This window comes from Pinus tabuliformis, chromosome 5_2, assembly GCF_031772625.1.
Source record: "Pinus tabuliformis cultivar Carrire ecotype Pingquan chromosome 5_2, CPIR1, whole genome shotgun sequence".
Taxonomy (NCBI): Eukaryota; Viridiplantae; Streptophyta; class Pinopsida; order Pinales; family Pinaceae; genus Pinus; species Pinus tabuliformis.
In genome coordinates, this window is record NC_142306.1 from 908,667,766 (window position 1) to 908,694,921 (window position 27,156).

General features: G+C 38.8%; 1 protein-coding gene across 7 annotated transcripts in view; it reads right to left on the reverse strand.

Annotated features, from left to right (window-relative positions):
• The window catches only part of LOC149162252 (uncharacterized), a 304,337-nt gene that overhangs the window by 227,017 nt on the left and 50,164 nt on the right, over positions 1-27,156 (reverse strand). For all 7 annotated transcript variants that reach the window (XM_089437182.1, XM_089437180.1, XM_089437179.1 and 4 more), the window contains exon 9: positions 9,441-9,567. In XM_089437182.1, the coding sequence (XP_089293308.1) occupies positions 9,441-9,567 (127 nt within the window). The remainder of the gene's footprint in view (positions 1-9,440; positions 9,568-27,156) is intronic.

The window sequence follows — 27,156 nt, forward strand, 5'->3', positions numbered from 1 at the left end:
CTTCTAGAAAAAAACACGGATCAAGCCAAAACGATTTGAGTCTTTGATTAAAATTTAATCTAGGTCGCTGGTTGTCCAACAGGAAGATATAAGAAGGGGCTTGAGGGTCATTTGGAAAACACAATTAGAGATCAAGAAAATTGATTTTTTGAAGTGAGAAGTTCTCAGGAGTAAATATCGATTGAGGAGATTTCTTGCAATAGAGGGGCAGTGAGAATCTGGAAGAAGGAATTTCCGGAGAGTACGAGGCAGAGAGATAACAGAAAGACGTCCAAAGGAAGGTTGACGCTGGCCCACGTAGTGCTGATGCAGAGGCAGTGCAGTCCTTGAGGGGAAGTCGAGTTTCTTGCTGAGGGAAGTCAAGTTTCAGTTATCGGAAGCTGGGGTGTGAGTCCGAGAGGCAGAAGTTCGATTTTCTTAGCCAGCAGAGGATCTGGAAGGGGGACAACATAATACCCAAAAGGGGTGACGCAGAAACTTTCGAGAGTGATGTAGTTCTGCGCAAAAGCCACACAGAAGGTGACGCATAGCCTCTAGTTTCGCAGGATTAGTCACTGATTCTCCTAGTGACAGGGTGTGATCATTTCACCAATCTTTTGTTCAATATTCTCTCTATATCAGATGGCTAATTAAGAATTGAGCATCCTAGAATTGTACTCAAATTTTCTCCTGCATAATAATAAAACCCTCAAAGTTGTTGCACCGGTTTTCCCGCATTGGGTTTTTCTGGGGACATTTGTCCAAAAATAACGATGTCCTATGTGTTTGTGTTTCCTTGCTCAATTTCTATGTTTCAGAATCATATTTAATTTGGTGTAGGTTGCTTCAGTAATTTACTTCAATATTTCATGAAGAAATCTGAAATAAGTTTGTAATGTAACTTACGATCTTGGTGAAGTAGATTCAGTTGGTTGCAGTAGGATTCCAAAGATTGTTAGACCTAGGAATTTTCACATGGTATCAGAGTTGTTGATGTGAAATGAGGAAGAGAAGATCTAGCACTGAAGCAAGGGCCAACTAGTTGCAGCAAGCAGTAGTTCAAATCTCTTGAGGGATTGCGCAATTCGAGCCAGAAGGGCTATAATTTCATGGGTATCTCTTTCTGAGTGAGCTGACAGAGAGGTAAGACTGTTGGATTGAGAATTTGTCAAGGCAAAGCAAACCACACAGAGCTTCAGCGCAGAGCTAGAGGGACGCAGTTTTCTGCAAGCTGAGTGCTGGGCAGAAAAGTCGGAAGGAAGGAAGAAGCAGATCACATAGTGAGAGAATACTTCCTCAGTGATTTCTTGCCGAGGAAATCAGTATTTCTCATTTGTTGAGCAGCAGAGGAGCAACAGACTTACCAACTCCATTAGGGAATGCGTAAGCCAACCTCGAAGCTACGCAGTAGGAGAAAAAGGGAGTTGTTCGACAGTTTTCAAAGGATATGGCAACCAGTGGCTTGAGGGATCAGGATAGGTTGGACAGGACTTCCAACTACATCATCTAGAAGGCTAGAATGTCTTTCCTTCTAGATGAGCATGCCCTCAAGACGTATGTTGATAGTGTGGTAGTTGTCCTTGCAGATGCAAATCCGCTGAAGAAATACAGAGCTGAGATGGCGAAGGCGAAGAGGATGATCCTGGATGGAGTCAAGGATCACATGGTGTGCCACATTGCTAGCAAAGGGATTGCTAAGGAGATGTGGGATGCCTTGGCCACATTGTATTAGGGACCTTCCGAGCAGCAAAATATGTACTTAGAGTAGAAGCTGAGATCTGCTCAGATGCAAAAGGGAGAACATGTGGATCCATTCCTCACAAAACTGAAGGAGACCCATGATGAGTTGTCGGTTGCGGGGCACACACCTTAGGATTCGGAGTTAGTGAGACTGGCTCTAAATTTTGTCTCGGATGAATGGAAAGTCTTTGTCCCGAGTATCATGGGCAGAGCAGCATTGCCAAATTGGGATGGGATGTGGGCAAATCTGAAACAAGAAGAGATAAGGAGAGTCCTACTCAAGGTCAAACTTAACAGAAGCAGCAGCAGCAGTGGGTCGAAGCCCAAAGTAGAGGAGGAGGATAACGCAGCCCTTGCATCGAAGGGACAACAGGGGCAACAGAGACGAAAGAAGGACGTCTCCAAGGTGAAGTGCTTCAGATGTGGCAAGATGGGCCACTATGCATCGTGGTGTCCTTGAAGAGAAAGGGCAACGATGAGAAGCATGATCCGAAAGTTGCAACCGCGAAGATCGACGAGGAGGAGTTCTCCATGACAGCCAAGATACCTCCAGGAGCGAGGTGGGTTGATATAGAACTGTAGTTTGATAGAGCTACAGATGGGCAAGATCCTTGAGGATCCCACCTCTTGGATCATCTCGTTGCTACGGGAGCCCATGATCAATAGTAGCAGGATGGAGGAGTTTTCAATTGGTGCCATGGAGTGTTGATTCGACAAATGCAGTAGTTAGTAGCGCCAAAATGTGAGCAGTGCAGAGCAGAGAGGCAGCAGTGCATGGAGGCACAATGTAGAGCTTCAGCAGCGCAGTGGCTTCAAAAGATAGCGTGGGACTAGCAACAGTCAAGATTTTAGCACCAAGGTGTATCCACTAGATACTTGTCCAATTTTTGGGTGCTTTCTGTTGCTTCTCTCAGCAACTGAGTTGTAGTACGGATGCAGTGTTAGCAATGGCAGTGCTAGCAGCATAGCAAATGCAGCATTTGAGAGGGAGCTGCAGTACAGATGTAGCTTTGGCAGTGGCAGTGTCAAAGGCAGCAGTACAGTAGCAGCAGCAGCGCAGCAATTGGAGGGCAGCTGTCAGACATCAGCAGTGCAGAGGAGGATGCTTCAGAGTCGGAGCAGTATGCAGCATCAATTTGTTGCTAGATCACATTCCTCGCTAAGAGGGAGTGTTGATTTGGGGTAGCATCGGATGTGCTCTAAGCCTCAAATTTTGCAGGGAGGATTGGTCACATGTATTCCAAAGAATCCAGAAAACGTCTTGAGAAATTCCACACATAAATGATTTTATTAAAATAATTAATATTTTTAATGAGGTTTTAAGTCTAAACTTAAGGAAATTAAAATATTAAGGGGTATTAATCTAATCATGGGTGAAACTTCCATAGAAAGACACAGATCAAGCCAAAACGATCTGAGCCTTTGATTAAGTTTTAATCTAGGTCGTTGGTTGTCCAATAGGAAGATATAAGAAGGGTCTTGAGGGTCATTTAAAAAACACATTTAGAGATCAAGAAAATTGATTTTCTGAAGTGAGAAGTTTTCAGGAGGAAAAATCAATTGAGGAGATTTCTTGCAGCAGAGGGGCAATGAGAATCTGGAAGAAGGAATTTCCGGAGAGTACGAGGCAGAGAGATAACAGAAAGTCATCTTGAGCAAGGCTGACACTAGTCCACGCAGTGTTGATGCAGAGGCAGCGCAGTCCTCGAGGGGAAATCGAGTTTCCTACAGAGGGAAATCGAGTTTCAGTTGTCGAAAGCTGGGGTGTGAGTTCGGGAGGCAGAAGTTTGATTTTCTCAACCAGCAGAGGATCCAAAAGAGGGACAACGTAATACCCAAGAGGAGTGACACAGAAACTACCAAGAGTGACATAGTTATGTGCAAAAGCCACACAAAGCCTCCAATTCAGCAAGATTAGTCACTGATTCTCCCAATGACAGGTTGTGATCATTTCACCAGTGTTTTGTTCAGTATTCCCTCTATATCAGATGGCTAGTTGAGCATCTTAGAATTGTACTCAGAGTTTCTCCTACATAGTAATAAAACCCTCAAAGTTGTTGCACCGGCTTTCCCGCATTGGGTTTTTCCGGGGACATTTGTCCAAAAATAACAGTGTCCTATGTGTTTGTATTTCCTTCCTCAGTTTCTATCTTTCAGAATCATATTTAATTTGGTGTAGGTTGCTTCAGTAATTTACTTCAATATTTCATGAAGAAATTTGAAATAAGTTTGTAATGTAACTTACGATCTAGGTGAAGTAGATTCAACTGGTTGCTATAGGATTCCAGAGATTGTTAGATCTAAGAATTTTCATAGTACCACCACGGTTTGCTTATGTAAGTCGAAATGATTAGCTTATGTTATTTTTGCTAAACTAGATTATCTATGTCTTCGTGCCTTAGATTATCTATGTCTTGTTTGGATTTTGATTCATCATGATAGGTTGGAGCGCTACACACTAAAAACCATGCACACTGCCTTGGGATCCATGGTAGCATGCATGCCACATCATCATAAGGAGTCCGCATCAACAAATTGCCTACTTGCCAACATATGGAGCATGCATGAGCTACTTGGAGAAATATTCTCATAGATGCAAATAGCTAGAGCGTTAGATTTCCTTAAAACCCAGTAACAAATTTGCAATTTTTTAAGTGTAAAACCAGAAATACAAAAGCCTATTGTTGTGGAAACTTAAATTACAAATACAATGAGTTTTCTAACTTAGTATCCACAACGTAAAAATAAATAAATCAGAAGACAAACACATTCAACACATCGTACACAAGATATAACCAAGAAACCCCAACTCTAGGGAAAACCTGCAACTTTGTGTGTCTTTTAATTATCTTCAACAAAAGGGAAATCTTCATAAATTTATAGCAAGGGAAAACTCCCCTTTCTCTATTGGAAAACAGTGATCAACTCTGAAGATGAATCGATCTCCCTACTGTGAACTCGATCTATCGTATGGCAACACAGATCTGCCTATCTATGCACACATGCTAGTTGCATGGACACACAGATCTCTCTTCCTGTGCACATGTGCGAGCAGAATAATTGTGTTGAGATTGTCAGAGTAGCTTAGCCCTCACTCAATCTCCTTATTGGTCGGTAAAACTTTGTGATCTATTGAAAACCTAGTCTATCCCTTCGCTGATCTAACACATTACTTGTACTCAACTAACTGACCACTTACTCACTCTATTGTGAAAATTCGATTACCCGAATCACCACTGCAACAACTGATTAAGTTCTTTCTATTTGTTAATCACTGGACAAATTATTTAATGTTTCCTACAGTAAACACTGAAACTAATACACTGCAGTCTTCATCAATTAAATTATAAGCAGAAACAAGAAACTGAGCAAGAAAGAAATACACAACACATTACAACATTGTTTTTGGACAAAAGTCCCAAAAAAAACCCAATGCGGGAAAATTGATACAACAACTGAGGGTTTTATTATTAAGCAGTAGTAATTCTGAGTACAATTCGGTGGATGCCCAATTGGCTCTCCGATACAGAGAGAAACTGGGAAAAACAAATATTGAGATGATCTCACCCTGTCACGGGAAGAACTAGCTCTGATCTCACTGAAAATGAGCCTCTACGTCCCTTCTGCATCAGCCTATGCATAGAACTGCATCAACCCCACACAGTCTCTGTGTCACCTCTATTGGGACTGCGCTACCCCTCCTTCTGATCCTCTGCTGGCTGGAAACTTCAACTCTCAGCGTTCCGATCTCACACCCCGGCTCCCGGCTTCTGAAACTCGATTCCCTCAGCATGAATTCGATCTCCCTCTTAGGCTTTGCGCTGCCACAGTGTAGCTCTGCGTGGCCCAACGTCAGCCTCTCTGGATGTCGTTATGCCCTCTCTACCTTGTACTCTCCGGCCCTGGAAAAACTTCCCTCCGGATACTATCCCTGCCCCTCACTACAAAAAATCACTTCGAATTCCTCTTTCGACAACTGTTGTGCTTCATAAATTCGATCTTCTCATCTCTACCCAATGTGTCTTCCAAATGCCCATCAAGTCTCCTCTTATAATCCTTCTGTTGAGAACCAACGGCCCAGATTAGATCCTAATCAATGGCTTAGATCATTTTGGCTTGATCCTCGTCTTATTCTAGAAGTTTCACCCACAGTTTGATTAATACCCTTTAATTATTTTAATTTCCTAAGTTTCAACTTGGGCCTCCATTAAAAACAATTTGTTATTTCAATAAAACTAATATGTGGAATACATGTGTCCAAGCCTCCCTGCAAATTTTGAGGCTTAGAGCACATCTGATGCTACCAGAAATCAACACTCTCTCTTAGCGAGGAATGTGCTCTAGTAATGCAACCTGTTGAAGCATCACCCTTCTTTGTAACATCTCCCTCTGCGCTAATTATGTCTGACATTGCTGCCTACCAACTACTGCGCAAATGTTGCATCTGTACTACTATTGACGCTAACACTACCACTGCCAACTCTGCATCTATACTACAACCCTCATAGTTTCTACATTTGTGTTGCTACTGGTACTGCCACCACCAACACTACAATCTTCTCCAACTTCTGCACATGAGCAAGAATAAGCAATCTATTAATATTATGAATAACCAATGTATTTACTACAATGAGATTCACCTCTCTTATAAACCAGTGCAAGATGTCTAATTTGCCCAAAATCCTAAAAGCTAATAATAATTGAAACCCTGACAATTATCGCCGAAGTCACCAAGGTTTTGGAGAACCAAAAGATTGCGCTAGCCTTGGGATGAGGCATGGTACGTTGTTAAAATTGGCAACTAGGGCCAAACTCCATGTGGGTCAACTTATTTATGGCAGCTAATATTTTTATTGGATCCCTCTTGTCGAGAGGTGTAAGATCGATCCAAAGATCATCTGATTCTGATAAGTATTTATGGAGATATGAATTTATTTCGATTATGTAATTATTATCAAGCCGACCAGCTCTTACATAGGCTCAAGAAGCCCAAACGTCATGTCTATTCAACCTGTACGTTTTAGTATAAATATAAGAGGATTTGATGTCATTTAGAAACACTCTCAAGGTGATCTCCTCTCCACATCTTGGGTTTTTGGAGAAGGAGAATCACTGAGAATACGCTGATCTAGAAGCAGCCCTAGCAGCAAATGATGCCCTAATTCTACATAGGAAGATGATTTGTTGTCCATCTCCATACGCTGTTCAGGAAATGATACATGGTGAAACCCTAGCACAACTAGGAAATAACGCAGTCATGGAAATACATATATATGCTGTTAATAATAACGCAGCTATGGCAATGGAGATATGCTATATGGATCGCAGTCATATAGAACAGTCATATATATTATGGGACGCAATGATGTATGGAACGCTCATGGTATATACGCTGGGCAGTCATACGCTGACTATGTATACGCAGGACATGAAGGCTGCAGTCAAATGGTGAAGGCAGCATTCAAGGTGAAAGCGTAGTTTAAGAGATAGCGTGGGCATCAACACAGTCAGAGATACGCGGAACGCACCAACAAATAGCGTGGTTTAAAAGATACGTGGAACGCATCAACAGATAGTGTGGTTGAAAGAAATACGTGGAACACATCAACGCTGGCCATACGCATAGCTGTACGCAGGCTATGATACAACGCTGCAATATATTTATATATGCAGGCAAACAACGCAGAGATATATATATACGATGGCATCATATATATACACAGCAATAGAGAAGATATTTACACGCTCAGCTTTCACACTCAGGCAACATATATACATACACGCAGTCAATATATATACACGTAGTCAATTTATATACATGCACAATACGCAGATATTCGTGGGCAGTAGGGAATCAGAACCGCAGGCATGTTACTTTGATACTCTGTCTACATAACTACAGTCAAGATCTGGTGAGAACAAATCCCGATGGATCTATAGATATCACTAAGTCATGATCTCTTATAAAGAGGTCTGAAATGAAAATGGATTACTGTAGATGACAGCATGATTGTGTAGTTTGAGACTGCATGGAGGATTTCGGAACTATAGCCTAGCTGCTTTGCTAGGCTGCAAGCCATAGCAAGCAGCTAAGGCTGATATCAACAAAAGCAAATTGTTGCAGCATGATGAAGCAACGAGAAGGCAAAGGCAGCAGCATGATGGGCAGCACTATGAGATCATGTGCATGGGCAGCACAATGATACATGGAGCAGAGGCAGCAGCATGATGATGATGCACATTAGTTTGAGCAGCATGATGATGGATAAGATCATGGACATGGGCAGCATGATGATAATCATGATTAGTACAGCATGGTGCAGTATGCAGTGGTGCAACTAGAGGACCAGATGCAGCATGATGATAGGTGAAGGAGTCACCTTGGAGAATCAGTTGAAGCAGAATGTCTTCAACTGATCTCATCGTTATATGAGATGATCTATACTCAAATCTAGATAAGTCAAAGTGTTGACTTCTGTTGTAAATCATAGAACATACCCAAATTAACATATGTACATGAACTTCATCTCTGTACATACATATGAAGTTTTCATCTGTCCAAAATTCTCTATTGCAGATTTCATTTTCAGCCATCTATTATTTCTTCATGATTTTGCAATTTCCAGCACCTGTATGTCTTGCTTGTTAAGAATTAACATGAGTCAGACAAAACAAGTGAACTGGTGGAAAAGGCCTTAAGCCATTCTGTCTTCTGCGATGTACTCAAAGCTCTCGAACACCGGTAAGCTCTCAAACGCTGGCAGCAAAAGTGGCAAGACAAAGACTGAGGCAAAGACTGGATCAGTCTGGCGTTGCTTGTTTTGGCTTGTAGATATGGCTGCCAAATGAAATTCTGAACCTTCAATCCCTGAAATTGTTCAGTAGTTTAAAATTAATATTGAAGAGGGTCAAGTAGATTTGCTGCTGTATTCTCAGCTTTCATAAAGTGAATATCAGATCTAGTTTATGCATGATAAGATCGCCCTAGAGGAAGAAACTTATTGGCAACTTGGCACGCATTGGTATCTCCTCTTTTATTTCTTAGTGGACTGGAGTTGTTAAGAGGTGAACTGATATTCAATGTTGTCGATGTTTTATGTAGATTTCATAATAGCCCTACGACTGAAAATTCACAGGATTAAGATGCAGGAAGCCTCTAGGAAAGAGATGGTTGTATTGATTTCCCTAGTGTGGAATATTTCTACCCAGTTCACCACCGATTCAAGATTTGTTTGTGTGTGAATCAGTCCAATCAACCGTTCTAATAAGATTGATTTTGAACAATGCAATTTATTCGTCTATTGTATCTCTTGTGGAAAATCGAATTAAAGATGAGGAGAATCTATATCAGTGCCTTCTCATTGTTAGATAGGGCAGATGATGCTTCCTTCTCCTCACTCTCTACTTCTTCATCTTGATCAAGTGGAGCTTTATCTCTCCTTTTATTTTTCCACTTCAATCTGTGATCTATTTCACATGCCTTCAGCTTTTATCTATTTCATTTATTTCACTTTCAGAGTGGTAGACCATTGAATTCTTGAATATTTTTATTAATGTTCTGCCACTTAGTCCCATTGAGCTACTTTTTTTTTTTATCATTTATTGAATATTAATAAAAATATTTTTCTTATGATGTAGGGCACTAACATGCAGACTCATTACATCTATTATTCTTCTACATGCTGACAGATTTATAACAAATTGTGATCAAGAAAACTTACACATCCATGATAGTTATGGGCACAAGAAACCACTTATCGGCTTCAAGCACAGAGGCGTTTTCAAATTCAGCCATCTCAACAGAACTTTCAACCACCTTATCTGCCCATATGGTGATTAACTCAAATCCTGCATCAACGGAAAGTCAAAAAGATTACAAAATGAACCAGGAATTTGCATGGAATAAAAATTCCCTCACCACATTTATTTTGTAGGTAGGACCCACAGGGTATTTGAACCGGTGACCTATCGCAAGGAGTGCCTTAATAGTGCAACCATTCACCGTCAATCCAAAGCCCCGTGGGCTATACCCCACCACATTATTATCATATTTAACCACATGACAGGTAATTAGAAACCTGAAATCCGTAAATGTTCTTTAGGCATAGCATCTAACAATTTTTCATCTGTATACCTAACAACATAGAATCTTAGATGTCTAAATAGCAGAAGGTATATCAAATGAATGAAACATAAATAATTCACCACCTTTAATACCATTGTCAAAGAATGTTCCAAAAAGCATGGAACAAAAAGCAAACCCAATAATGAAGAAATACAGATTAATTAAAAAACGTATATCATTTTCAAAGCTAAGAAGTGAGAATGAATCATGAGCATCACTAGCCAATGCAAACCATGTTATGGCTAAAACCAGCAAATATTGTTCGTAAGGAAAAAATTAGTTGTATAACAAAAAGACTAAACTAAGCCACTAAAACACTAGACCTAAAGCCAAACCACTGACTTAATCCATGACTAACTTTGAACTTAGTATGACTAAAATATATTCCATAATGTGCATTATGCAGTGTCCAGAAAGGGTGCCCGCTCCTCCTCTTGCTCTAGTGAACATTTGATAGCATCCACATAGTGATTTTTTGGTGGCATTAGCCTAGGAAATGACATTAACCCCTCAATTTAAATAATTGAGCATGAAGAACCTTGAAGAAAACTTGGGGATTTAGTCAATTGGTGATAGTATACTCAAAATCAGGTCCCTGTTTTGCAATGGAGTATACATTTACATGTGATATGGGCCAAATGTGAATGCCATGCATGATGCAATTGTCAGCGATCAAAAACTCTGCAAGAGGTTAAAAAGGGGGCATTGGTAGCCCCTTCCTAACCATGCATATCACTAAGCAGTGTGCGGGCAAGGACTGGTGCCAGATCACTGAAGATGATGTTGATGCAGTAGATGACGAATATGATATCTCATGTAACCTCCTCTATAGCTGCTACAAGACTAATATGATGTCAAATAAGCCTCCCAACCCCAGCGGAGCAGACAAGATCTATTTAGAGTTTCTTCCCTTCAACCTCAGATGGTAGGAGAACTTAGCTTCCTCACTCTTACAGCCCCCACAGAGTCATACAATCCAATCCCCCCATTGTACTGGAGGACTCCAACAACAATCTTGTGCAACGTCAGTCACCCCCTTTGCCATCAGATATTTCTCTCTCCTTCTTGACTAGGATCGAGTTGTCCAACTCCTACCTTGGACATTTTCACTTTATATCACCCCATATATGCTACTATTATGTACACTTCATTTTCAGTCTTAGATAAACTTAGTGCTTAACCTAGGCTATACTTTCAGTTTCTTGTATTTTCTCTCTCATTATATAGGAGCTATTTTTGCACTCCCACGTTGTATTAACACTAGATGTATCCTTTAGTCCCACTGACCTACTTTTGTGGTCATTTGTTGGACATTAAAAAATTATCTTATCTTATCGATGTGGTAAGAAGCTTCAGCCCTCAATCCTTTTGGATCACATGTGCATGGTTTGTTGTGATGCAAAACAGCAAATGCCATTATCTATGTTCTCATGAATATTTTTCTTGTTATTTCCCTTCTCCTTGCACACATTTGTTTTTGTTTACTTTTTTTTCTCGTCATTGAACCCATAACTTTATACGAATCTATGTTAAATATTTTCGCATCGCTGTTGGGCCAGTCAAAACTTTAGCCTTGTTCCCAGATCAATCAACACCTTGGCATTGTTGTTGTGACATAATTGCTTGTGAACTTTGTTAGCTTCTTATTATTCTTTATTAGATTATTTTCATCAAACAATTATCAAGACCATAAACCATGAAGATCATAAAAGAAAATGGACACAAGAAGTAGGCTCCAAGCCAGGGCAAAACCCCTCGAAAGAGAAACCCAAAAAGAATCTCTTCTCTTCTTATAGAATCAAATCAAATGAGAAATCCAAGACCCAAATGCCAAGACCAAGTCCACTCACAAGCCCCAAGTCAACCCTCCTTCCAAGCTTTTCCAACAAGTCAAAGTCTCCACAAGTCAACAATGGTCAAACCAACAGAATTTTGGCCTCCTACAACAGACCTGCAATTTTCGGCCTCCCTGCAACTCTGAAATTTCGCACGTGAGAGGTTTTCTAGGGTAGATTCTCTCTCTTTTGACTTTGATTTTCTTCTTCTTTTGCTTTGACTTCTTCTCTTGACCTTTTCATTGATTCTAGCTCCTTGTTGCACAAGAGATCGAATTTTCTTGGATGCCTCCCAAATGAGATCAAATTGTTCTTATATATACACATCAGAGGAGGTCGAATAACCCCAAATAGGGCTGCCACTTTCTTATCAATGTCCAAATGGGACTTGACTCCAAGACTTATCACTAACATATTTTTGACTTGACAAACCCTAGAAGCATGAAGAACATGCTTGACCTAGAAGACAAATCAACTTGAGCATGAAACTCATGCTTAAAATAATAATTTATTTTCTTCTTTTTACAAAAATATACAATGTCATAAGTACAAAAGTAATAATGAAGACAGAAACTAGTTACATTCTCCAATACTCCCTCATAACTAGGGAGGTATTCATAATTACATAACCACTACAAGGATTCTCTCAAACTGAAATATTCTCATAAGAAGAGTCGGATTGATAAGCCATTCTCAAGCATGTACATCATAACTAGCATTGTCAACATAGCAAGGCCTTGACTAACAAACTTTATCTCTCCACTAGATTAGAGCAAAATGCTAGGTGGATTTATGTGAGACACCACACTACCTCTTAAGGCAAATACCCCCTCTGAATGTTCAGTAGGTATGTCTTTTTAGGACTATTCTATTCTTGGATTCCTAATCCTCACAAAATATCGGTCCTCTTGGACCACTCTTATCTTGGATACCCTACCCATCTTCAAAGAGTGTCGGTCCACAGGACTACTTCCTATCTTGGATTCTCCATTCTCAAGGAATATAATTCCCATATGCCTTTCCAATCCTCCATTATCCTTCCTAGTGCCTTCACTAGACTTATAGTTGTTAGTCTTGGTCTAGTGCATGACACATGGAAAATATGATGTCCATCATCACTGCCTCTCAACCAAAGAGGAGATCCCCATTCCCTCTTGATCAGGGAATAGATCCTTGCTCCTTGTCAAACATTTAAGGATTCTTACTCCCTCTCAAGCATAGAGGAGATTCCCTACATCCTTTCAACTAGGAACATATAGCCACAAGCTTTTTAGCTTGTCTTAAACTTCATAGTATTGAAAATTGGCAACTCAGGGATGAATTTCCTTATCTAAAATTTCATTTCTGACAGTTCTGGAGTGACTTTCTGAAATTAAAAAGTTGTGTCTAGCATCTCAAGTACGAATTTCCAAAAATAGTAAATCACCTTGCATCAATTGGTAATCTCAACTTAATCATCAATATTATTATTATTACTATTATCCTCTTTATGATATTATTATATTATTATTAAAAAGAAATTCAAGCCGCTCGATCATGGGACTCAATCATGTCATGTGTAACTCCACTCAATTAATGCATATGTTACTCTCTCTCTCCCTTAATGGATTCATTGCACTCCTCTTACACTCTCTTACACTCAGTAAAGAGACATCATAAAAGATTCCTCTTATGCACTCTTTAATGCATATGTTACACTCTCCCCTTTATGGCATAAGTTACTAAGGCATGCGTACCTCTCTCCTTTATGGCATAAGTTACTAAGGCATGTGAGATTCCTCCATCTAGGCATGTGTTGTCTTCCTCTTAATGACATAAGTTACAAGGCATGTGTTACATCTTCATAATGGCATGAGTTACATTCCCTAAATGGCATATGTTACTCTTCCTCAAGGCATGTGTATTATTTTTCCTTTATGACCAAAATTTGTTGCTCCTCATATATATGTATCTCATATCATCTCAACTCCTCACTACTTGTGCATTGTGAATGAAAGATTCGAACTTGAGAGAGAGAGTTGGAGAGATTTGAAGAAGATTGTGTGTGTGTGAGAGAGAGAGAGACTTGGAGAGTAAGAGCAAAACTTGAAGGTTGATTCAGTGTTTGCATCAACTGCTACTACCATTGATCTTCATGCTACAACTTTTTCATATTTGGGCGAACTTACTCATTTTCTTGATCTCTCATTATACCTTGTATCTCTACTGAACGATCGATATCTAATAAAAGAAGAATGTGATTGAGTTTTCCCCTTATGGGTTTTTCCTTGGTCATTTGGACTAAATTCTCTATGTCTCATTCTGTTCTTCGTTGTCTTCTATTGTGCATTTGATTTATGTTATATCTACAATTGCTTGACTAATATTGCAACATAAATAAGTCTTGTAATAAGTGATTGTTACAGAATAGAACATCTGATTTTCAACATACTCTTCATATTCTTCAGCCATGTGAGCTCCACCCCTTTCCTTTATTTTGTAGTTTTTCTTGTTTGGACAATCCCCCTTAAAATGTCCAAATTCATTGCACCCAAAGCATTGTATCTTGGACATATCTTTTCCTTTGGACTTTCCAAACTTTCTTTTCTTCTTCTTGGATTTTACAGCAAAAGCTTTAGACCTTTCATTCGGTTTGGTGTCATCTTTTGCCTTCAATCTTGTTTCTTCCAAGACAAATTGGCCCATAGTTCATCAAAGGGGTAGTATCTTTTCTTGAGTAGACACTAGTCACAAAACTACTCCATTCAGATGGAAAAGCATTTAGTACACAAGTAGTCATCTTTGAATCAGAGATGACTTCCCCAATCCCTTGCAACTAGTCCCTCAATTATGAGATCTTCATAAGATATGTGGCCATATCTTCATTCTTTGACATCCTTGTTTTATATAGTTGATTCCTCAAGGATATTTTTTGACTTGAGGTACTTATAGAGTACAATTTCACCAACTTATCATAGATAGCTTTAGATGTACTCAAATCAGCAACAAAGGGAATGAGATGATCCTTTATAGATTCAATAAGAATCCTTTGTGCCCTCACTTCTCCCTTCTTGTATCTTGCTAATTCTTGAGTCTTCTCTTTTTCTAGTTCAATAACTTCACCAAGAACATTGTCCATGACTTCATTTTCTATGAGCATTGTTGACCACGTACATGTCAACAGTTCCAAGAAGTAGAGTATAAAGCAGTGGATCAAAATTTTTAAGTCATTATCATCATTGTAATTCCAAATTCTATTATTTTTATTGTAAAATGATTCTAGTATGATTATTAAGCCATGTAACAACACCTAGGTAAGCATGTGATTCTTGTCAAAGGGTTTCACTCTAGGCAGTTTTTTAACCTCCCTAATTATTTGTGTTTTTAGACACGAATAATTAGCAAAGTTTTTCTCCCATATATACCCCAAAGCTAGGGTGGAACTCATTAATGAGGCAAGGTAAGTCCTAGTGTTATCGAGTCTATGTATTTTATCATACTATATCATGTGTCTCGTGTCGCAGAATTTCGTTGTGTCTAAAGAGGTTGTGTCTATGTGTGAAATTCCCCTTCTAAGGGTTGATTATTGTAATACCTTGATGTAAAAGTGTGTCTAGAAATATTTTTGGTGAGTGGTTCTCATAATTAGAACACCACTACGAAAATAGTTTTTAGACCCACTTAGAGGGTGGAAAAATATTTGTACTCCCCACTTGAGTCTATTATTAATTTTCTGGCAAAATAAAAATAAAATTAGCCAAAAATTGACAAAAAATAAAATGAGAGGAAAAATCAATTACTCTCCAAGTGGAAAAATTATCAAGAAATTATTGAGGCTATTTTTCAAAAGGGAAAAATTCAAGTCAAAAATAAAAAGCCTCATTTCCAAGGCAAGATGGCCCAGTCAAAAAATTTGTTGGACCGAGGAAGACTATTTTCCCAACAATTCAAATTTTTTGGACCAAGCAGTTACCTATTTTGCACAGGGAACGACAATTTTGTTTTTTGAAGATCCTCCAGTGGTCCACAAGTCAAAGTTTGATCCTTCCAACCCAGTAAACAAGGAAAATCGAATTCTTTTGGAGATTCAAGCCAACTAATCAAGGATTCAAAAAAAAATTATGAAGATTCAAGCCATGGATTGAGCTACTAGCAGTTATTTTCCACTTGGAGGGGTTTATCCATCTCATTTTCTATATAAGGAAGCTTTCTAGCTCCTAACTTCAACTTCAACTGATGATGTACTGAGCTAAGCTCTGTTGGATTTCTTTTGATAATAAAGCATAAGTCTTTGGGGTTTCAATTCAAGGTGTCTCTCTCTCAATGATTTATGGTATGTGTTGGATACTCTTAATGCTCTAATTGTGTAATATTGAATATTGTTGTTTCAATAGTCAGTAGTTGGATCATCTATTAGCACAAGTATCTTGCTTTAGGTGTTGGGTTCTAGAGAAACATTTTATGCTCACTCGATCTAGCAGGTATCTCTAGATCTTGAGGGTTTTAAATGTGTATCTAAACCCCTTTTGAAACTAACAATTTATCTTTCAAAGTGTGTAGAGATATTCAAGTGATTCAACCCTTGGGAAACCCCCAAATACATACACTTTGAGGAGATCTTAAACTTGTGTGGCTTCTCAGATTGATCTAACGATTTATGGTGCAGGGTTTTGGTCAATATATTAATTAAAAAAATATTTATCTATCTCATTCTCAAAAATCTACTTGGGCTATAAAAGATTTATTTGCTAATTAGAGCTTAAATTTTATTGTAGATAGTGTAAAAAATTTGTGAATATAACCCTACTAACCCTTGTATTTTATTTTTCATTTTGTGAATAAATTTTTGGGGTTTTATTTTCAAATTTCTTCTAGATCTTGTGGATGGTTCTATTTATCTAACTTGCAGGTGCCAAAGATCAAAATTTTCAAAGACAAATTAGAAGTTAGAGGGTTTAATCCCTCAACTAGCTTAGACAGCTAGGGTATGGGCACCTTGTTTCTTTTGGAGGAATCGTCCAGCCTAAGGAGGGAGAGTGTTCTCCTTTTGAGGGTGGATCTAGGGTCTAGAAGCCCTAATCTATAAGACCCGTATCCTAAAATCTCAACGCCTAGTCTCCTTGTGGGAGCCACTAGCGCCAAAGGGCCTAATTCACTGCATAGACCGAGTTTCTCATAAGATTTGACATCTAAAGTGTTTTTTGCAGGTGGATTCCTTGTGGTTATAATCATTTTTGAGCTTGAATCTAACATTTTTTGCTTGTATAGGAAGACTGCAAGAAGATTGGAGGCTAAGAGCAAAGGTCGCAGGCCTAAGAACCCTAAAAGATCTAGTTGCATCCCTCTTTGGGCTCTTGGAACCTTGACGTAGACCTTGGAGAAGGCCTTAAGCCCTAATGCAAGGGTTTGGGAAATTTTTTCTTGATCATATTTGCTTGACCTTTGATCTAACTAATGTTTGCAGGCCTAATCACAATTTTGGGAAGTGTTTGAATTAGTTTCTCAATGACTATTTGTCATTGTAAATCTCTGATCTCTAAAGGCTTAGTATTTGGTTTTATTTTTTGGCTAACCTTTGGTTTTGTAGGCTTGTATTCATTTGGAAAAGGTATTATAATGGTTATTTATCTTACTGCTATATCATCCAAGATCTTCTAGCCCTAGTAGCAAGGCCCATGGCCATTATCTCACTAGGCCGCAAGCTTCTAGAGGCCTTCTAGGCCTAGCCGCATACGCTTGAAGGTCTAATATATCATTATATTTGGGTTTGAAGGTTAATCATTTGCGTTTGTAGGTGTTTGGAAGGGTGACAAGCCCCTTTGGTGTCTCAACTTGGCATACTCATTCCTGGAAGAAGGCTTCAAGGCCTCAAGGGTTCTATCTCTTCTTGCACTCACTCTCTTCTTTACTGTCATAAGCATTTCCATATCTGAAGTAACATAACAGTGGCATAAAGATCACTAAGATCTAAGCCTAAATCAAGTCCTAAATCAACCTAATAAACTTAAAAAGTCATCATACATTAACTAAGGGCTTAATCATTATTGTTTTGACCATATCACAAGTGACTTTTGGGACTGTTTTCATATTGACAGTGGACTAATCTGATTGGCATACGTGTTCATTAAAATCTAGTACATCTCCTTAATGGTCATTGAATGATATAATCATTAGTTAAATGATTGCATTAGTATCTCTTTGGCTTTGAGGATAAGCATACTAGCTTTTGCTTCCTTGCACCCTTGCATCATTATATGAATGTCATTTTAGCACTACATCATTAGTTAATTGTGTTTGCTAGTCTCATTATCGAAATTGTATACCATTGTTAGCAATCTCATTACTCTATTGGTGCTTGTTGCTATTGTGCTTAAAGAAACATTGCAAGTCTCTATTGCTTCTAATTGTCTCATAAAATAAGCATAAGAGAACCATAACAAGAACTATAATTAACACATTGATGAGCTCTAATACGCACCTTGGATCATCGAGTAATTAATATTGCTAATCTTGTTTCATTGGGATAATCTCTAAGCGTTCTCTAAAGTGCTTCATTTATTGCTATTATCATATTGTGATTTCAAATTGATAAGTAATTTTGAAATATCTTAGTTGCAAGTGGTCTAATATTGTCGTATTGGAGTATATTATATATTTGTAATCTCATTGAAGCATTCTAACATCATTTGCATTTTCATTCGAGGTTAGAAGTGCATATTTAAAATTTACCTCCAAGCATAAGCTTGGTTGTAAGACAATTAAGACCACCTTCTTCACCCAATTTGAGAAGTCTAGACCCTCATTCGTACTTAACATAGGTGATCTTACAGTTCTCTTGTGGGCAATCCCTTGTAGGAACAAAGGCATCTAGGTCATTAGAACTCCAAGAGAGGTATCATTAATGAGGCCTTAGCCTCCTTCCCTGGACTTCTCTCCACAACTTGCGTTTGAGACTAGCTTCAAAATAACTGAGAGGAAGGATTCACCTAGACTAGGCATTTAATTAGAAATAACCAAGGTTTTGCATCTCACATTAGATTAGATCCTGCACTTCATCTAGGATAGATTTTACATCTTGCGGCAACTGTCCATTTGGTAACTTGATACATTAATCTCTATCATGAAAGTACTTTCTAATTTCAAGGCACTGGTCTATCATTTGTTCCTTAAGAATCTAATTTGATTGTGCTTATTAATCTTACTCGTCACATAATTTTAAGTCAAGTTGCTAGGACATTCAATTGTATCCCCTGAACTTGTTGGCTTCCAACGGGTTTCTCATCATTCCATCTAGAGGGACTACCCCCCTTAGCCTGCATCTAAGAGATAGCTTAAATGGAGAGGGCAGGGATCATAGTGACAACCCCTGCCCTGAGCGTTGTTGCATAAGTTGTACAATCTAGGCGACCAAATCAATCCTCTTTTTCCATGCAAGGAATTTTTTTGATCCAACAAGCTCGTTGCTTTCCTTGCCAAATGAATCCATTTGATTTGTAGATTGAGACATGGAAGACAATATGGTACTTACTTGTCAAACAAGTGTCCTTCTTGATGATGCTTAACAATCTTGATGCTTTCAAGAACCTTCAAGAGACTTAAAATATGTCCTTCAATAGCAAAGAATCTTCAAGAGAGAAAGATAGATGTCCTGCTTCAAGATGATGGAGTGCACCGGAGAGCCTTCAATGAGAGCTTATAGTATTCTTCCTTCTAAGTCAATAGATCCTCTTCCTTGTGTCCTTAGCAAATGATTCCCTTTGACAAACAACCTTCTTGTATCCCAACAAGAATGATCTTCAAGCTGCCTTCCCTTCACCTTAGCTCTGAAACCATGTTGGAGAATCAAGTAGGGAAGCTATTAAAACAATTCGCCTATCCTTAATAATTGCCTGTGAACATTTGTTAGCTTCTTATCATTCTTAATTAGATTCTTTTCATCAAGCAATTACGAAGACCATAAACCATGAAGATCATAAAAGACAATGGACACAAGAAGTTGTTAATTTTTCTTAGGGTTATATTGTTCTTTGTTGTTGATAATTGCAATTTTATACTTCTATGCATTCACCCCATAACACCATCACATCATTAGCAATTATGTAGAAATAACAATATCATCTACAATGCAGTGGAACAATAAAAGGAACATCAGAATAAGAGCATGCAGAACTAGAGACACCAGGATTTGGTCGGAGACTAGGGCAAAACCCCACAAAGGGGAAAACCTAGAATTCAATTATTCTTCTTTTATTAGATATTCACCAATTTTTCAGCTGAGATACAAAGTACATCCATAGTAAGATACATCATCACATCATCGGCCACACTGTATCATACGAACCATTGTCACTGGGCCATGCCAACCGTTGTCATTGGGCCTAGCTAACCATCAGGCACTGCTAACCATCGGGCAATGTTGACCACTGGGCACTGCTAACCATCGGGCAATGTTGACCACTGGGCACTGCTAACCATCGGGCAATGTTGACCATTGGGCATTGTTGACCACTGGGCCCTGCTAACCATCAGACATTGTTGACCACTGGGCACTGCTAACCATCAGGCCTTGCTAACCATCGAGCACTACTAACCATCGGGCACTGCTGACCACTAGGCACTACTAACCATCGGGCACTGCTGACCACTAGGCACTGCTGAGCACTAACCACTGTTGACCACTAGGCACTACTGACCATCAGGCACTGTTGACCACTAGGCATTGCTGACCACTAGGCACTGCTGACTACCCAGCACTGCTAACCACCGAGCACCGCTAACCATCAGGCACTACTGACCACCGGGCACTACTGACCATCGGGCATTGCTGAACACTAAGCACTACTAATCACTAGGCACTACTAAACACTAGGCACTGCTCCCCGTGCCACTAGGCCATGCGGGCCATACCACCACCATGGGCTCTCGTGCCATACCAACCATGGGCGAACTATGCCATACCAACCAAGGGCGAACTGGGCCATACCAACAGTGGGCAATCTGGGCCATACCAACTGTGGGTGAGATCATACTTATTTGGAGCGAGATCATGGCCATACATACGAAACATACCATACATATATTGTTGTGTAAGATCATTCATATACAACTGTGAGCCGAGGCATACATCGCAGAGCCTTCATATTGCCATATATCACAAAGTTTACATCGCAGAGAGAACACACATGCTTTGTATCAATGCCAATTATATCGAAACCATACATACTTGTATTATAGAGATATCGAGACCAATATAACACTATGAAACAAGATCGCAGAGAATGCCAATATGCAAAGACGCCAAGATGCAAAGAGTCTTGTGGTAATGCGAGAGACTGTATGCGATAATCCTTAGATGTGCGAGATTGCATCCCTGTAGCAACAAGATAGACCACCACTAAAATGCCTTAACAAAGCTCCTTATCCACCGCAAAATCTCAGATCAAAAGTGCAGGAGTGTGTGTCTCCAATGAAACATAAGGAGGTTTATTTTATAGGCAATCGAATGGGTGCAAGAGAACCTCTATTGGAGGAGTCACCCTGATCTTAGAAAGACCGACTTGAATCTAGGATAGAAATTTTCAAATTCAAAAATATATTTTCACATAATTTTGATCACTTGCCCAAACAAAATAATAATTTCTTTTAACCAATTGAATTAGGGCTTCTTCTAGGAATTTCTCTCTGGCTGCCAATTTCAACACTCCACCTCACCTAGGGAGGAATTTCCATCTGTATCATAAGCCCCATATATCATTGTTACATCATGATGTATTTCGAGAGAACATATCTCACTCATAAGAAAGATGAATGGTTGTATCATTGATAAGACCCATATCATATTGTCACATTAAAGAAGAGGAATCCATAACCAATGTTAAGGGAGATCAACCCTTCAAACCCTAATTATGCATAATCAAAGCTAGAGGAGATCAATCCTCAAATCCTACTAGTCTCGATGACATATCCCACAACTATCTCAATAAGATATCCATCTCATCACATCTCGTCCTTTAATCATCAGTTGAACAATCTCGATCTAAAGAAGAAGAAGAAGAATCATCATAGGGGGTAGCTCCAACTACCAACCTATTAACCCAATCATCATCATGGGGGGAGCTCCAACGACCAACCTATTAACCCAATCATTATCATTGGGGAGCATCCTGCTTCCACCCTATATCCAATAATCAATTTGGTCATCTGAAAAAGAATCATCATAGTCATCAAGTCATATCTCGTCTTGGCTCATTTTTTCCCATCTTTAGTTGTTGAACAATCTTAAATCTAAAGATGAAGAATCTGACATCATAGAGGAGCTAAAGCTACCATCCTCTATCCAATGACAACAAATGAGATCCATATACCAGGCCAGGATCACATTCATCCTATTGTTAGATCAATAGGTGAGACCAAACTTGCCATAGAAGGCAATGATAACATCCATCCTATCGTCCAGTGACAATGAACGAGATCCATCTACCAGCAAGGATCAAATCCACTTTGTTGTCTAGTCAACAAGTGAGACCAAAATTGACATATAGGGTAGAGACCACAACCATCCCAATGTCTACTAATCTTCCCACGTTGACCTCAAGAGTCAGGTGGTAGAACACCTGCATCCTCAATACTTGAGCAAGATACCACTTGACATGCAAGGATCACACCATCTCAAGTCATCTCAACCCATTGGCCAAATGGGGAGGTAATCTCAACAAGCCCCGCTTATGGGTAGGATGCATACTAGGGTATATTCTGTCTAATCATGAAAGGGGGAGATACCCAACTTGTCATAAATGACAAGGATCATGCACACCCTAAGGTGACAATAGGTGAGATGCTATTTACCACAAAGGGTTAAGATCACAACCATCCTATTGTTCGGAGATACCTCAACCCTAAAATCTCCCAGGCTCAATTCCTCTCCTTGTGAGCTCAAACATGGGGGAGGAGCATAGCTCAGTGTTCTCGATCAGCCTGGACCCTTACCCAAGAGGGTCACATCCATCAATCCACGTTGCTTTATGAAGATCAAAGTGCTCATATCTGGTACCAGTTTAAATAGCTCACTGAAGGGTTCTGCCATACTGCCTTATATAGTACTTTAAGTAGCAGTCTTTTGTTTTTCTTGTTCATATAGAACATTAAATCAAATATTATGTTAGAGCAAATACATATCATAAGGAAAAGAATACCATATTCATCCTTTCTCTCTCTCACGCAAGGAGGCAGAAACCACAATCCTAAGCTAGCAACATTCTCTTAATCCATGAAGATATCTCTGTCACAGCTATATATGTTCAGACTCTATTTGGCTTGGGGTGCATCAATGCAAGGATCAATTAGATCTAGCAACAATAATCCATCAATACAATCTAGTATGCCATGTTTCTGACAAAACACTTCTACATGAGAAGAGGTTCATGAAACTGCTTGGGGTAAACCAATCCTGTCAGCAATGAACTGTTAGCGCATAAAATTAATTAGCAAAGACAACGTCAGATGATCATTAATACAAGTCTAGAAGACTTGTTTTAATCGGCAATCATGGGTCTCCTATTTATCCACCTCAAAACCTCTGAGATAGCCTCCATTTTACAATTATTATGCAAATAATAATAGATGTTGGCATCTCATCAAGGGCTTCTCCCTCTGAATGGGAAGCCTCTACAATCATCATCTATCTTGTATATCATGCATCAAGACTATCATATATCATATCACGAAATCAAACTATATCAGGTTCTCATATATATATATATATATCATAGTTATGACAAATCATCACTTGCTTCACCGTCACATATGTACATTTTCTCAAACATCCATTAAGGGTTAATATATATCATAGTTATGGGTCATGACAAATCCTCAATTGCTTCACCATCACATATGTACATTTTATCAAACATCCATTAAGGGTTAATGGTCATAGCATCACTTCTTAGGTCAATGGTCAATAGGTCAAGCACCCATTGTGTGCTCTAGGGGAGTCAAAGTCATAATGTAAAAACCCTTTGAGGATTCATGTATCAAGAAGAGAAAATATTTTGTATGTAAAATAATTATCTAGAATGTCACTAAGACCAGGTCGACTAGTCCTCATCAAGTCAGCTTAGAGAGGCCTAATCTAGCCCCAACAAAAGGTATAAAAGGACTTCGACCTCCTCAAAGACTCACTCAACACACACCTCTTTTTGTAGGGTTCTGCGATCAAGAAATAAGTGTGAGTGTCCTAGAAGAGGACTAGAAAAACAGTGAAGAAAGAAGGAAGGCTAAATTTGTCAAGTTCAGTCCACACATCAGAGGTTTCTATGGGGACTAGAGTCTCTACAAATCCGAACTTTGTAGAAGAGAGTAGAAAACATTGTTGAAGAGCAGAGCTCTTGGTTGGATAGTTGGTCTGGCCTTGGTGTGTTGATCTAGGGTCTATGCTAAGTAGTAGTTCTTTGGGTTTCCCCTATTGAGGGGTTTTGCCCTGGATTGAGCCTATCTTTGGTGTTCCTCTCATTGCTTTTGTCATCTTCTATGTTTGGCATTTTTCTTGATGATGAAAGAACATAATAATCTAGAAGAAGAACTAATAAAATATTACAAGAACTTGTCAAAGCTAATGAAAAATCAATTGTAAAACCTTAAACAGTTTTCCCTAGATTTCTCAACACATTTGAGAGGAGAAACTAATAGAATATTCTTCCTAAGTTTTATTTAGGAAAAGAACATTGATTGATTATTTGATTAATGTAGACTTTGGGCTAAAGTTTTTCTACGGATAAATAATTAATTATTTAAGTGACTTAGATCTAATCTCCATTGTTGATCAAAGAAAGCTAGCATTTAATCCTATCTATCAATCACTTTGGAGATTACAGATTTGTCCCATGGAGAATTATAAAAACGGCCCAAGGGAAAAGATGAAGACACGACTCAAGTAAATATTATTAGAAAGAGATTTTCTAAATAATTTGCAAGAGCAATATTGCATATTTTTTGTGAGAGATTCACAAGAGCTAAAGAAGAAGGAAAAAGACAACAAGAAAAAACTTTTGTAGCTGAATAAATTAAAGGACCCATATGTGTGAGACAGACAACTATTTTTCTGCAACAAGGAGGTTGCACGTGTGAGCCGTGAGGTTTTTCTGAGCTGGCCATGTTGAAGAATGTAATTAGTATCGGTCTTCATGATTGTACATGTCAAAAGAAAACTTATTATTAAAGAAAATGACTTATTAAAGCATGGGTTTCATGCTTGGGTCTATGTTTTCTAAGTCAAAGCCTCCATTGAAGGCTTCTAGTTTTTGTCTTGAGTCATTAGAGTCATTGTCATTTTTATTAGACCCTTCTTGGGCTTTTGTATCGCGTAAAAAGAATTATTTTGAGTGAAAAAGGTTATTTGTCACCTCCACAAAAAGTTGACCCTGTCCCCATGAAGTCGGCCTACATTAGGGCAATTCAACCTAGCAGAAAGGCTATATATAGAGAGACAATTCAATCCATTTGTCACATTCACTAAACAAGTTCGATCTTCAAGGAAGAGAGGCAAAAAAGAGAGCGAAGTAGATGAAGGAGGACGAAATTTGTTGGGAAAACCTAATTCGAGTTTTTGGACTATCTCTCTCACACGTGCGAAGTTTCTAGGCAGTTGTTGGCGCTGAAATTCTGTGTCTATTGTAGGACTGAAATTTTGTTATTGGGGGTCAAAGTTCTATTGCTAGAGAGTCAAAACTTTGGATTGAAGTTATTGTTGGGGAGCTATTACTTGGAGACTTTGACAGGGATCAACTATTGAAGTGAAGGGTTGACTTGGTGGTTGGAGGAGATATTCATCTAGGTCTAAGAAGTCTTGAAGATTCTCATCTTGATTTGAATCTATTGAAGGAAGAGTTTGACTGGGTTTTCCCCTTATAGGTGTTTTGCCCTCGCTGAGCGCCTACATCTTGTGTCCGTGTTCTTGTGGTCTTCATATACATATAATTTGGTAATTACTTGATGAAAGATAAACTAATAAAGAGGTAAAAGAAGCCAACATAATTCACAAGTAATTATCAAGAAAGAGTAATCAAACCCTAATTCCTATAAGCATTGATTTCACAACATGGTATCAGAGCTAAGGTCGAAGAAAGTTGAAGATCACTTTGTTGGCTTGGAAGAAAAGGTTACTCCCTTTGTGGCAAGTTACTTGAAGATGGGATTTAATATCATAAGAATTGTAGGAAGTTGGATTGTTAGGATCATCTACAATCTATCTAGGAAAGTCAAGAGTGAAGGATTCTTGGTTGCACTTACAAGTACTCTTGATGATGAAAATTCATGGATCATTGATAGTGGAGCATCAAAACATATGAGAGGAGAAAGTGGTCAACTTCATACTCTATCAAGGGAACCATCATCACATGCAGTGGAGCTATTCGGCAACAACAGTTATGCAGTCAAGGGCTTTGGATCTACATCGCTAAAGCTGAAAAGTGGAGCAAAGCTACACCTCAACAACATACTCTATGTCCCAGGTCTAAAAAAGAATTTACTTTCCATTTCTTGTTTAGAAGATAAAGGAGATACGGTTGCCTTTGTAGATGGTAAAGTTCTGGTTTGGGAAAAGGATTCAAGTATTGAAAAGGCAAAGGTTATTGGAGTTCGTGAAGGAAGACTATAAAGAGTTATAACACCATATCCTCAAGCCCTAGCTCACATGGAGATCAACCCTATCAAACTATGGCATAGAAGATATGGGTAGATTCATTACAATATAATACCCTCTCTTAGTCAAATAGTAAAAGGCATCCCTGACATCAAGGAAGATCATGGAGTATGCCAGGGATGTGCTCTGGGAAAAAATACTAGGAAACCTTTTACAAGCAATGATACAAGGTCTAAGGAAATATTAGACCTCATTCATCTCGATGTGTGTGGGCCAATGTCTAACAAATCGCTTGGAGGCCATCTTTATTATGTGACCTTCATTAATGATCACTCTAAAAATACATGGCTTTATCTTCTCAAGACAAAGGGCGAAGTATTTGAAAAGTTCAAATAATTTAGATCCGAAGTGGAGACCTTACCGAAAGAAAGATAAAGCCTTTGAGATTGGACAATGGAAGGGAATACATTTCAAAAGCGTTGATTGCATATTGTAAAGGAGCAAGTATTAAGAGGTAGCTCATTGTTCCCTACAACCCCGAATAGAATGGAGTTGCAGAAAGGAAGAATAGAACCATTGAAGAATACATAAGGACCCGATTAAGCGGAACCCTCCACCATTTTACTAAAAGATAAGTATTCTATTCTTCATTTCATCTCTTCATGTTTAGTTTCCTCCTCACATCAAGATTTGTTTGTATTGTATGCTAATAATCTTTTCTTTATATTTTCCTTGGTAGAAAAAATTGTAAAAGAGACAAAGGTTATGGAGGAGACTTCGAAGGATAGACTTAAAGCATGGAAGAAGTTTTGTTGCTCTCCAAGAATTGAAGTTCTATAAGGTTTGTTAAAGAACAACTGAAG